Source organism: Chinchilla lanigera, unplaced genomic scaffold, assembly GCF_000276665.1.
Source record: "Chinchilla lanigera isolate Chin_1 unplaced genomic scaffold, ChiLan1.0 scaffold00048, whole genome shotgun sequence".
NCBI lineage: Eukaryota > Metazoa > Chordata > Mammalia > Rodentia > Chinchillidae > Chinchilla > Chinchilla lanigera.
In genome coordinates this window covers 2,381,079-2,394,197 of record NW_004955449.1, presented here as the reverse complement: position 1 = coordinate 2,394,197, position 13,119 = coordinate 2,381,079, and the positions used below count along the sequence as shown (strand labels likewise).

General features: G+C 40.3%; 1 protein-coding gene across 4 annotated transcripts in view; it reads left to right on the top strand.

Moving 5' to 3' along the window:
- Rapgef4 (Rap guanine nucleotide exchange factor (GEF) 4) overlaps window positions 1-13,119 on the top strand; it is a 281,014-nt gene that overhangs the window by 59,170 nt on the left and 208,725 nt on the right. For 2 of the 4 annotated variants that reach the window (XM_005393203.2, XM_005393202.2), the window contains exon 4: window positions 1,341-1,487. In XM_005393203.2, coding sequence (XP_005393260.1) covers window positions 1,341-1,487 — 147 coding nt within the window. Of the gene's footprint in view, window positions 1-1,340; window positions 1,488-7,561; window positions 7,928-13,119 lie in introns of those variants that run through there. The other 2 variants (XM_013518784.1, XM_005393205.2) reach the window with 1 other exon arrangement.

The window sequence follows — 13,119 nt, the reverse complement described above, 5'->3', positions numbered from 1 at the left end:
TTAAAATAGAATTTAATGCTGGAAAAGTACAAATTAGCCAAAAAAGTTCTTTCAGAAGTGTTCAGGTGGTAGAAAAATGAAATAGTCTAATAAAGCATCCAAGGAATGTGCTGTTCTAGAGAATTTGTGAAAGCCTATGATTTATCATAATCTAACGTGTTTTCACTAGAATTTGAAAATTATTCAGAGGTACCCAGCTCACAGAGTATTGCTATTTTAGTTCTTGGTATATTTTTCAGAGTGAATTTGTTTGCAGTTGCCTCTCTGCAAAATGTGTTAGCCTGCTGTTTTTAAAATTTCCTCTTATATTCTTTTCTGAAATACTGATTTTATTTTTCTGAACGTAATTTTATATGGGCATAGATGTGCCGAAACAACTTGCTATGGTTCAAGAAACTGAATTCTTACGGGCATTTGTCTTAGTAATGTGATCACAGAGTCACTAACTTGATCTTAACAACATTTGCCTGTTATCATGTAGTAGATTCATGAAAGGAAAACTGTGCCTCCTAACCCAGAGGATTACCCTTGTGCATCTCCCTTAGCTTAGAATACCTTGCAAAATTAAAGTCCCGGTGACTTCACGTGGCTATTTGCATTATTTGAAACTAGTTAGGATTAAATCCAAACATTATCACCAATGTTGGACATAGAGAAGAAATTACGTTTTTAGCACCCCTTTAGAAACTTTTAAATCATTGACTCGTGGCATTTTATAATCTAGCCACACTGCACTTCATCAGATGCTGTCTTTACTATGTTATGGCTGCAGGAGGCAGCATGATACCAAAAGTTTGGAATCCACTGTCAGACGTGGTTAGACTCTCACTCTGCCACTTACTTCCCATGTGAACTGGGACGCTGCGAATCCACCACTCAAGCCCTCAGTTTCTTCATTTCTTCTGGAGAGACAGACATCATTGCATCCCTGTTCCAGTGTCCCATTTAAATATTGTGACCAACACCACCTTCAACAGATTTCACACTATGCTGAGCTAACAACGTACACAAGAATGTGTGGTCTGTCTCTGTTTACATGAAGTTCTGAAATAGGCAAAACCCCTTAAGATGAGAGAAATCAGGACGGTGATTTCCTCTAGAAGAAGACTCTTGACTAGAAAGGAGTTCCACAGGGGAACTTTTGGGTCTGATAGAAGGAATGTTTCACATCTTGACTTGGGTGTTGATTACGCCAGTGTGTATATTTGCCAAAATGTGTTGAATCATACAATTAAATCAGGTGTTTTATTTTGTACAAGTTATATTTCAAAGAGAAAGCAGTTCACTTGTCCATTAAATGTTTAGTTTTCTAATGACTTTTTTTGTTTTTTGGTTCTCAGGATGCGGTGACCATCTGTACCCTGGGGATTGGGACAGCCTTTGGGGAGTCCATTCTGGACAACACACCCCGCCATGCAACCATTGTTACCAGGGAGAACAGCGAGCTGCTCCGCATTGAGCAGAAGGACTTCAAGGCACTATGGGAGGTGAGCCCCAAGGCTTCTTTGTCAATTAATGCAGTTTCAGACGAGAAGGGGAGCTGCCACATGGGTAATGGCATTAGAGTCAAGCCTTAATGTGTTCCGTCCTGAGATGGCAGATGGAATTTAATTTCCAAAACTTGTTTTTGAAATGAGTGAGTGAAAAAGCCATTTTGACACAAGACATCTTTTTTTCTAATTTAGTGCTGGCTCAATTTTCTGTAGTTTGACATACCTTATAATTATTTCTTGAATGACCATAGAGTGTTTTCTGTATTTTCACTCTTCCTATTCCACAGATGTATTCTTACCCAGGGAACAAAATACTTTGACATTTTCTTTTGCATTTTAAAATTCATTATTGACACATTCCCCCAGGAAAGTGGAATGAACGGGGTTAACATCTGCTTCATTTAAATGCTTTTAAAAATGATGTGCAATAAAGTATGGGAAATGGAGGTGCAGAATAATATCTGGTTACTTGCCAACTTCCGAATGCAGAGGTGGCACAGTAGTGGATGACTGCAGCTAGTCCTGGTGGCTTTTTGCAAGTTACTGATGTTTACCTGCATCCCTTAGGGTACTGTGTTCGTTCACATGAAGTATCAGGCATAAATCATCTTCTATGCAATCATGGCAAATGGAGCACTTATAAAGGCCTCATGAAGGCTTGCATCTTTCATGCTTGTGCCTTTTCAGTCCTATTTTGCTTCTGATTTTAGCCTGGGGTTGCTCCTTGTCTTTGTCCTTGGCTCAGTGTGTCCAAGAATTAACCTATCGAGCTGGCAGGCTTCATCACTTGTCCCAGTGTGGCTAAGATTTTAAACTTGATCTAAAGAGAATTTTGTGTAATCAAATCGTTTCCTCCAGAGCCAAACAAATGACAGATGCATTCAGGGAGCCAGCCTGCAGGTGAATGAGTGGTGCTTTGCCTTAAAAGTCGGGCAAAGCGTTGGAAGGCCTTGGTGGTGGGACCTGTTACTTTTATTCTTGGCAGCAGTGAATAAATTGCAGGGTTACTTGTTTGAAATGTTTCTCTTAGAAAATATTAAAGAGCTCCAACCGCTCTGTAAAGTTCGGAGACAAAAGCCAGTTTTAGGGAGGAGAAGCGAAAGCCGGTTTGCATGAGGTGTGTGTGCAGAGGTTTTTCTGTCAATTAGAAGGGACGAAGCTTGAGGCAAATAAGCCTTTTTTTTTTTGGATCTTTCATTTTAAAAAGGTAAACTGAAAAGTCTTTTTCAAAAGAGAAATTTGGGAATCGGGTTTAAGAATGAAAATGATTCCTGCCTGTGATGTGTGTCATTATAGCTACTTCTGTCTGGGATGACTTAGTCAAGTTACTGAGAGAAGACGGCTTGTGGAAATATTAGAGGATTTATTTTAATGAGCAGCCCTCAGTGCTGTGAAGGAAGTTCTTGAGAAATTGTGCCTATGGACATTAATACAAATGTATTACAATATTTTCAAACACAATAAAAAAGAATAGTGCAACAGGCGCCCGTTCACCCCTCACGCCGTGTGCAGCAACTGTTCACATGCGGCATAGCTGCCTTCTCTTGGTGGTTTTGTTTCTGTGTTTTGCAGAGCCACTTTAATGCAAATGACAGACGTCATGACATTTAGACTGCATGCTAAATATACAGCACGCATCTAAAAAAACAGTGTCCCGCTACACACTCATGACACCATATTCTCACCTACAAGAGTAGCGACAATATCCTAATAGCATCTCATACCCAGTCTGTGTTTTAAATTTTCCCAATTGTTCAAATAATATCTTTTATAGCTTTTTAAAACAAGGCTGCAGCACAGCATCACGTATTATATTGGATCGTTACACTGAAACCTCTCTTTTCTCTGTCTCTCGTCTCTCTTCTTCCCTTCCTTTTCCTCCTCCCTTCCCTTGGCATTGCCTTCCTTGAAACACCTTCCCCCACATTCAAGACTTGCCTGTTTTCTCGTGGTGTCTTCTTTTAAACCTCTACCCCAAGTTTCCTGTAACTAAAAGTTCAGGCAGTAGCTTAACGAGACCGAGCGAAACCTTTTTGGCAAGAAAGCGTGAAGAGTAATATGGAGTTCTGCGGTGGCTCGGGGGGTCTGCTTGCCTTGCTGTTGGGGATGCTACTTGATCCCCGGTAAGCTGTATCTGAGTACATTTGAAGGCTGTTTTCCACAGACTTTTCCCTGAAAGGAAAATGATTAAATGGGGACATTGGTATTGAAGGCTGTCGTTGCTATCTAAAACCTTACCAAGTATTGTTAGCTCTGTGGGTTCAGCTCTCGTCTATAACCTCTGGGCAGGGTTTCTCAGCTACCGTGCAAGTGACTTGAGAATGATGGGGTAAGAGTCACCATGCAGAGCTGAAGAGCGTAGGTAGGGTTTTTAGTCTGACTTCTTTTACAGGTGAGGAACTAGATCGCACAGTGAGGAATCAGATGCTTCATTTCATTTGCTTTTTCATGCAACTAAGTGCACAGGGTGAATTAGGTGCTCAGTCAGTGTTTTGACTATTTAAAGTGAGAATGCAATAAACTCCATTACCTAACAGTCTGTGAATCTGAACTTTACTAATGTGCCTGTACACATACGTACATATATACATTCTGCGTGCATAATAATCTGAGTACCTTCAGACAGAAAGACTGAATAATGTTTATTTTACTGTTCATTTAGTCAACAGATGCCTTGTATCTGCTCTGTGCCAGGTATCAGGAACACGATTGACAGAATGCTGTTGTCAGGGCAAGGGTTTCTACCTTACTTGGGAGAGAAAGAGAATAAACAAATAAAGCCAAAAATATAATCTCAGAGTATAACATATCATTAGCGTTAAATACATTTCACTTCTAGTCTTTGAATGTTGGTGATCCATTCATGGCATAGATAGTGCTAATCTGCAAGCAGAATATTTGATAACCAGAACTCCTGTGCCCTGCTTTTGTCAGTTCATAGGGTTTATAATGCAGCCATCTATTGTACTGTGAGCAGTATCTGTTAGAAGAATTAAAATTCAAATGCATGCTGTCATCTGAGGTCAGCTGCATATCAGAAGGGAAGGACTGCTGGGTGTGGTGGCACATGCCTGTAATCCCAGCACTTGGGAGGCTGAGGCAGGAGGATCATTGCAAGTTTGAGACCAGCCTGGGCTACAAAGGAGCTCAAGGCCAGCCTGAACTGCATAGAGAGATCCTGTCTCAAAAGACAAAAAAAAAAACAGAAGGGAAGGACCATGTGCGGTTAGGGATATGTGGCTTCTGGATTCAAGTGAAAGCATCACTGAACTGTGGGACCCAGCAAGAAGGACCATGGGGTGGTGGGTTATGCTCTTTGTTATCCAGAAGCGTGGGTAACATCTCTAGTGTCAGACCTCAGAGTCCGGGTTGGATCAGAGGCTCCGAACTGAAAATGAGAGAGCCTCAAAAGCGGTTCCAGTGTGTCTGTCCATCTTGTTTGACTGTTTCATTCTGACAAATGTGATGGTAGACCCATTTTAAGGCAGGCTCCCTTATACTCAGTTTTGTGTCCTATATATGCTCTTGATATCATTTAAAAGGGCTGAAACCTAACACACTTTGAGTTACTTCTAACTGAAAATTATGGTTCTCAATCATTAATAGGTACCACAACCTAAAAATAGTTTTCTTTTGAAGTATTTTTATGACATACTTTCACTTTTGGGCTGAGTGAATACATCTTATGCTAGGGACTGTAAGGGAAGCACAAACCTAGGGAATTCCTGTTCTCTCTAGGTCAGAGACAAGTTTCCCAAGCTCCCACAGAGAGGCCACCTCTGAGATTTTGAAATCCAATTACATCTCAAATACCTCTTGCTTTATGTTGCCTCTTTTGTTGTAAGTAAAAAAATGTAGTGCCCAGGGTATTTTAAATTTGACATAAATGTGTCCAGCAGCACTTAGTTGGGTGTCTGTACAAATACACCCAATAAAACAAACATTTCCCAAGATATAACCAAGGCAGCAGCTTGCTGCTTTTCTTTGTGCTTGGTACCTTTCCTAATGTCAACTACTTTCTTTTCACTTATATTCCATATGTTAGTTTCCAACTCATGGACGGACTTGAAGGTGCTAGCTTGATCCATGTGAAATTCAGGTCACGTTTTCTTAGCCTGAGTGAGTGGTAGTACATTTAGTTGGAGTTGGTCAATAATACATCCTTCTCTCCTCCCCCGCCCCTTTGATAGTAGAACATATATATTACACAGAGCACAAAACATCTCATTTCTCGGTAACATCTTCGGAGGATGAAAGAGACAGGCAGAGAAGGGAGGGGAGAGTTGGAGGGAATGTTCCTGAATTATATCCAGAAGAAAATTAATTTAAAAGTCTTTGGGTGCCATTTTTAATTCTTGAGACCATTGTAATTTATAATTTAAACTCTTTGACACTTTGGCATTTTATATTCTTGGGAAGGAAGTTAAATGGCAAAGCAGTTAAGTGTGGCCTTGGGAATTTAAACCAGTTATTAATAGTTGATCCAAGATTTTAGATATCTGTGATGGATGGCTGCTCTTGGAATAAATAGAAAACCGACTTACTACCTACTTCCATGACTGTATTCTCAGCACATGTGGTATAGAAGGTTTCCAGTGGTTTAGCATAGCAAGGAGGGGTTTTTGTTTGCTTTCTTCCTAATTTCATGTTCAGTGCTGTCTGAGGGTGCTTTGTGGTTTCTGGCGTGTTTTGACATCTTGGCATGAAATAGTCCATATACATGAAATTGGTGGAGGCGATGTGTGTAGTGTGTTTGAAAAGTAGATGAGGGAGGCAGTTTTGGTCAAATCTGTAAAAGTTGCTACTGAGAGTCAGTGAATTGTCTGCCACCTGTTTACTGATGTTCAATTGCATGAGCGTCTTTCTGGAAAAAAAATTTTTCCTATACTGTGAGTCATGTTTAAGCATGTTCCAAATAATAATAATAATACTTATAATTACATTGTTTGAAAATTTAAAGGCAATAGTAAAATGAAAGTCTTTAAAAATAAGGCGATATTTTTTATTTGTAGTCTGATGTGTGTTACAGTAAAAATGGTTTCTTAATTGTAATTGTTATCCAGGAAATGTTTTAGTAGACTACTGGGATTTTAGTTTAACCAAGGCAAAATATGTCACAGAGAACTATTGTTTGGATATAATGACTGGTGTAGTCGAGTTTGTTCCCCAGAAGTGTTTGTAGTCTAAGTAAATATCATCACTGATTGAAAGTCTATTTCATGCTTTATGAGGTATAAAACTGTATGGTAAAAATTAAGGAAGAAGAAAAAAATAAGAAGTCTATGTTTCTATCTTAGGAAAAGAAAACAGTTAGCAACCGGGAATATATCTAAAAGCAGTGAATGGCACTGAAGAAATATGTTTACGTCTATCTCCATTCTGTAATTTTCAAAGTGGTATTTTTTTTTCTAGAAGATTCTACCAGGTATGTTGGCACTGATGAAAAGCTTTTTAGTTATTTCTGTTTAGTGCCTCACTTAGAACAGATCGGGGGAAAAAGCCCTTTTCCATTAATAATATTTCAAGCCACTGTGAAAATAAGAATTGTTGAAATGACAGCGGTGTAGTCTTTGCTGATGTGCTTTAAAAGCCATGTTACAGTGATACCTTCTAGAAGGCATCTCCTCTTGCTTGCACAGGCTTGGTGCTCCTCTCTGGCTGTGGATGTCAGAAAAATGATATCTAAAACATAGTATCTCAGAACATAAATGTCCAGGAGTCCCTTGGATGGATTTTAATGATTTCATTTATCATACTAACGATCTCAGGTTGTTTTGCTTTTGCATTCATGGTAGGCTTGCCAGCTGGATGAATCTTATGGCCTGAGAAACTGAGGCAGGACTGGGTGCCTGGCCAGCATGTTGCAGCGCTGGGACCCACACCCTCATCCTCAGCTTCAGGGCTTGTACTGTAGGGTTACTTCCCAGGCCAGAAATTTGCATCAAAGGGCTAAGAAAAATATATCCAAAAATAAACATGAAAGCCAAGACTTCATGCCAGGAACTCCAGCCACACACATCCTGTTGGCTGGATCTCTTGTCCCTCTCCTCACAGCGCTGATTCAAAACCAAGCGGAAGCCCGTTCTGATGACTTGGACCTTATGTCAGCACCCGGCTCTCGCTCCTGTGTCCTCGAGCTTTTTCATGGAGTGGCAAAATGTTTCAAATCTTGAAAGGAAGACAGTGAAGTTAGTAGGAGCTAACTGAGGTTAAAAAAGAAAAAGGAAATCTTTTCTTCTTACCTCTGACTGTCTGGCTTTCCTGGAGTGCCTTTAGTGCCTTCCCTCCTATGGACTGAGAGGCGCTCAGCAGCAGATGCGAACGGGGACCTAGCGGCGATGAAGGTCCACTTTGCTGTTCAGACAACGCATAACTATTCACCGCATGTCTGAGAGCTCAGAGAGACGGGAAAAGAAGGACGTATGCTCTACAAGGTCAGAAGGGGTCTTGTATTCTTTAGTGAAGGATGGCAGAGTAGGGAAATATTACCTGTCACAGTTGGCATTTGATTTGAGAAATTATTCTCAAGAACATCTCTGGCTTTTCTAATTATGTTCTATCAGACCTAAATCTGGGCCACGGCACTGCCATAATTTGATTTCATCTTTGTTTGTGGTGTCTGTGTTGTGTGTGGGGGGTGGCGGCTCCTGCTTCTTATATGAAGGATGTTTATTTAGCCACATGAGCTTCAATATGTTTCTAGAAGACAAATAGAATAGTCGTAACTGAGCAGGATTGCAATGATCCCATCATTATTAAATATGTATGTTTATCTAGTGACATATTTGAATGGCATATGTTAAAAATGAATTTTGAGCAAGGGAACAGGTTGGTGGGTATTTTGCCTGCAGTTCTTGGACTAAAGAAAGTCCTCAGTGCTTATGGGAATTCTGTTACATTATTGATAACTTGCATTCCTGCCCAAGCTGCGAGCTCACTGGTCCCTCAGGATGATGAGGGGGTCTGAACAGATCAAGGCTTAGCTGGCAGGTGCCAGGAATGCCCAGATGCTGCCCAGTAGGCCTGTTGGCAGGGCACTGTGACCAACAGTCATTCCTGTGAGCTGAGGCTCCCTTGGGTGTTTGTTTCCGGAGTGTGCTGTGACTACCCCAGTCTGGTAGGAGTTGTGCTAACAGAAGTGCTGAGATGCCTCTTTGGCTGTTTGCCTTGTGCTGTTAACACCTCTCCCAGCTTGTCCCCTGTACTTTCACCGCACCCTCATTCCCTCAGTTTACCTCCTGGGCAGCATGCCCTTTTGATAGCTGCTCAGCTCACTCCTAAGACTCTCTGTCAAAAGAGCAAACGTACTTGGCTCCCACCTCACGGCCGTTCAGAACCACCCTGCCTGCCTGTCCGTCGTTTGTGACCCAATGAAAACAGAATCATAGACACAAGTATAAGATAAAGCTAAGAGGAGGCAAAGTGAAAAAGACTTTGAGAAAGATAGTGTGATAAAGGTCATGGGGAACCTCACGGGAAGTGATTCCCACCCAGAGTCTTTTTCATCCAGAAAGAGAGAGGGTAAGAGAAAGAGAAATATAGAAAGAGAGAGAAAGAGAGCGAGCTGGTTCTGGATTCTTGTATGGCGAGCAAGGCTATTTCTCAACGTCTCTGAAGGATTGGGGCCGTTAACCAAATGATAGCACTGGAGGCAGCCTTGTCCCAGGGGAAGGGGCAGGGCTCCTTCCTCAGAGATTGTAGAGTTGTGGGTCCCTCCTCGTTCTCCTCCTTCTCCTCTTTGCTGGGCCCCTGGACAGGCTTAGGAAGCGCTCAGCCTTACTGAGGAGGGTGTCATGTGCTGTACTTCAGAGGCCCAGCTTTGCTCTGTTTGTTTTCAGTCTTCATGTGGAAGAACACACTTTGAGGTTCAATGGGTCCCCCGGGCAAAGGCAGTCCTAGTTGGCAAACTTTAAGAACTTGAGACTTGCAGAAGGAACTCTTGTTGTGCACTGTGAATACTGTTAAGCTCTTTATGTGCAGAAAGCCCTCTCGGTAGTCATGGGACTTCCTTGCTCCCATGGGTCCAAATTCCACACATGCATCATTCCCAGGCTGCTGTGAGAGGTTAGGGCACTGGGCAGAGGTCTGACACCAAGGAAAAAACAGAAAGAAGTCTAGTCAGAGTGCTGGCCGCTGAGTTCCTGCAGTCTTGCCCCTGGTTGATCTCACTGACCTCAGTATTTTGAGCTGTCTAGCCCAAGCCAGTAAATGTAAGACAGGCCTTCCAAAGGCCATTCTTGTGGCCGAGTGGTCTGGATTGAAATTCTGATCTATTCCTGGCTTAAACCAGCTCTGCCGAATGCCTTTCTACAGAGCTTTCTGGGTCACAAACACCTTACTTCAGTTCTGTCTTGCTGATTGGAGGTTTCCAGGTTAATATCCACTGAGTACTTACACGCCTTACATACTGGAAAACGTACTGTCTTCTTCCTCTTTTAAGTTCGCAAATGAAAAGCAACACCACAAATTTTATGAATGGAAAGGATAAAATGTAGGGCTGTGGTGTGTATTGTATCAAAATGTATTATAAAAAAGGCAAGAACTGTTTGGAATTTTTCATCATTTATAGCTGTAGTTCTTGAAACTGGTTCCAAGTTAGAATTTGCTGGAGAACTTTTTTCTTTTCTTTTTAAACAATTTCCATGCCTGCACCCTCCCTAGACCAATGAAATCTAAATTTCGAGAAGATGGGACCTGGGGATCTGTTGCTTCTTAAAGTGTCCCAAGTCCCTGTGTGACAGCAGCGGGCATTGGTAGTGCATTGTGCCTTTGTTTGCTTGCTGCTTCTGCTTGTACCTGGCTGGTGCCCTCGCCCTGGGCTAAGGCACTGAGATGGAATAACCTGTCTCTTGCTAATCTGTGTTACATTTCCTAATGTAGCTTTTTTCCCCCTCGCTCTGCTTTCACATTGGGAGGTTCTGCCAGATTTCAGTGGTAATGACACTCAGTATTTGAGAGAGAAAATGGATTTATTCAAATCTTTCTGAATTATAGGTTGCTTATTATGGTCTGACTGATGGTAATATGAAAATAAGTTGCCAGATCATTTTCAAATTCCACAATCCTTCAAGCACATGTTCTCTTGACTACCAGCACTGGGGTGACCTCACATCAGATAGCTCCAGGGAACCCACTGCATCCCCGTGGGAGAACGTGTGTGAAAAGGCAGGTCGTGTTTTAGTGTTCCGGTGAAAAGAATTTTGGGCTCAGAGATCCTCTGAGAATCTTGGGGGCTTTCAACTGTCCATGGTCTGTACTTTGAGATTTACTTCCTTAGAATAAATTCCCGGGAGAAATACTAGTTTGAAAACTGGGAAAATTTTTGGACTCTTTATAAACAGGATTATATTTCTTTTATTTTTGTGGTGCTGGATTGAACCTGAGGCCTTGCACATGCTAGGCAAGGTTTCTACCACTGAGCTACATCCCCAATCCAGTCACATTTATTTTCAATAGCTTCTACCATCAAGAGTATTGAAGAATACCTATTATATTGCTCCTTGGCCAGCATAACTGTTTTATTCTTATTCATATATATAATATACATGTATATATAAAAACATAATATATATCTTATATGTAATACATTATAGACATATATAATATATAGACTGTTATATATGTGTATATATGGTATAGTAGGCATTGTTATTGTAAATGTGTTTCTTTCAGTTCTAGAAGGTCTAGTTGTTTTTTTACTTACTCTTTTCTCTTTGGGAACATGTTAGGTGCGATCGGGTGTAGGATGGTATGGTTGTAGACAGGGACATGTTATATGCACAATGGCATTGGCTTGGTTTGCCAATTTAAATTAATGCTTTATTTAAGAAATTAAGCTTTTGTTATAATTCCTGCAAATATCTGTATGTATGTTTACTTCTACTTTTTCATATTAAAGTGCATACATTTAAAACCCACTAAATTCTCCAGAAGTCTGGGTATTCCATGATTTTTAAAAATTTAAAACCATTAAAACTTCATTTTGTAAAGATATTATACTGTCATTCACAGAAGATTTGAAAAATTAACATAAGTGAGAATGTGTTTTAGTGAGTGATATTGGCCACATGAATTAAATGAGTTTTAAAAACCTCTTATTGCCTTAAAAGCTCTTGCAATGTCATTTTCTTTTTTTTTTTTTTTTTTTGTCATTTTGAGACAGGGTCTCACTATGGAGTTCAGGCTGGCCTTGAGCTCACTTGTAACAATCCTCTTGCCTCAGCCTCCTGAGTGCTGGGATTACAGGTGTCACCACCACGCCTGGTTTGAATGTTATTTTTTTTTTAAGTCTTAAATTTTTAAATTTGAAATTTTTTTGGCTTCAAAAATCTTTAATCCATATATTGCCTTCAATTGCTTCTTGTGACCTGTATGTGAACCTTGTTCTGGATCTGTAATAAATGTTCTTGAATGCTTATACCATGGTCTCCTCTCTTCCCCAGGATTTGGCCCTCCTGACCATCCCAGGCTTAGGTAGTAGAAGGCTCCAGGGCTCTTGCTTTCTCCCTCCCAAACATTGCTCTAAGCCTTGGGTCTGAGTGAAAGACACCACTGAACAGCAGCATGACCTTTTAAAAATTAGGGAGTCTTCTTTTTTGTGAGTCCATAATGGTGTTTTCTTTTTCACTGTCAAAATTGTATTTTAATATACAGTAGCTTTCTCTAGATCTGCAAGTGTTAATGAAATGTGTTACTGAAACCAAGTCTTCTTTTTCAGACTTCTGTGCTGTTTTTTTAAATTTTAGTTTACTGTTTGGAGAATATTTTTGTCCATACTTAGCTTTATCTTAAATAGAATTGCCTAGTACAAATTCTCTGGGAAAGAAGAAAGTCTATAATAACTTTTATTGTATATAATTTCCATAAAACATAAATGAAATTCAAAGGGAAAGTGTAGTAAAATAACCAGATATTGCATTTGATAAGAGATGCATTTGCGTAGGAACTTACATTACTTCATGGACAAAACTGTAGAAAAATACATGCTTATCTAAAAAGTTAAAAAGTTTTTTAGTAGCTTTAGCAAATGTTAGAGTTTTAATTTTTTTTGGAAACTGTACCGCTAGTCACACTGTGTCCATCCACATTTTCTTTCATTTGTTAGCAAAAGGTTTCATATACATCACAGATTCCACACTTTAAGATGATCATTAGTAAGTGAAAATTAATAAATTAAAATCTTGTGGTGTATTTCATTGTAATAGCGTTGCAATTATGTTGATAATAAACAGCGGACTCCTGGCTCTGTTAATACACTTTAAAAGACATTTTACAATAGGTGGGATTCACCTCCTTGAAATTCATTTTTGTGGGCTGGGGATTTTATAAAGGTATTATAAAATATTGCCTGGCAAGCGCAAGGTTGTGAGTTCGATTCCCTGTACTGGAAACCCCCCCCACCCCCAAAATTCATTTTTGCTTGGTGTTTAAGGTTTTATTCTCCCTCATCCAAGTTTCTTCTCCAGACGTTAGCTAGGCCTGAGTATCAGATTCGTCTTTTTTTTCTCTTCAATATTTTAGTCAAACTTTAAAACATTCAGAAAACTTGAAGAAAAGATCCCTTCCCCTGCCCGACTCAGCCCTCTCTGTACTCAGGGTCCTGCATCAGTTTGACCAATTGCAGATT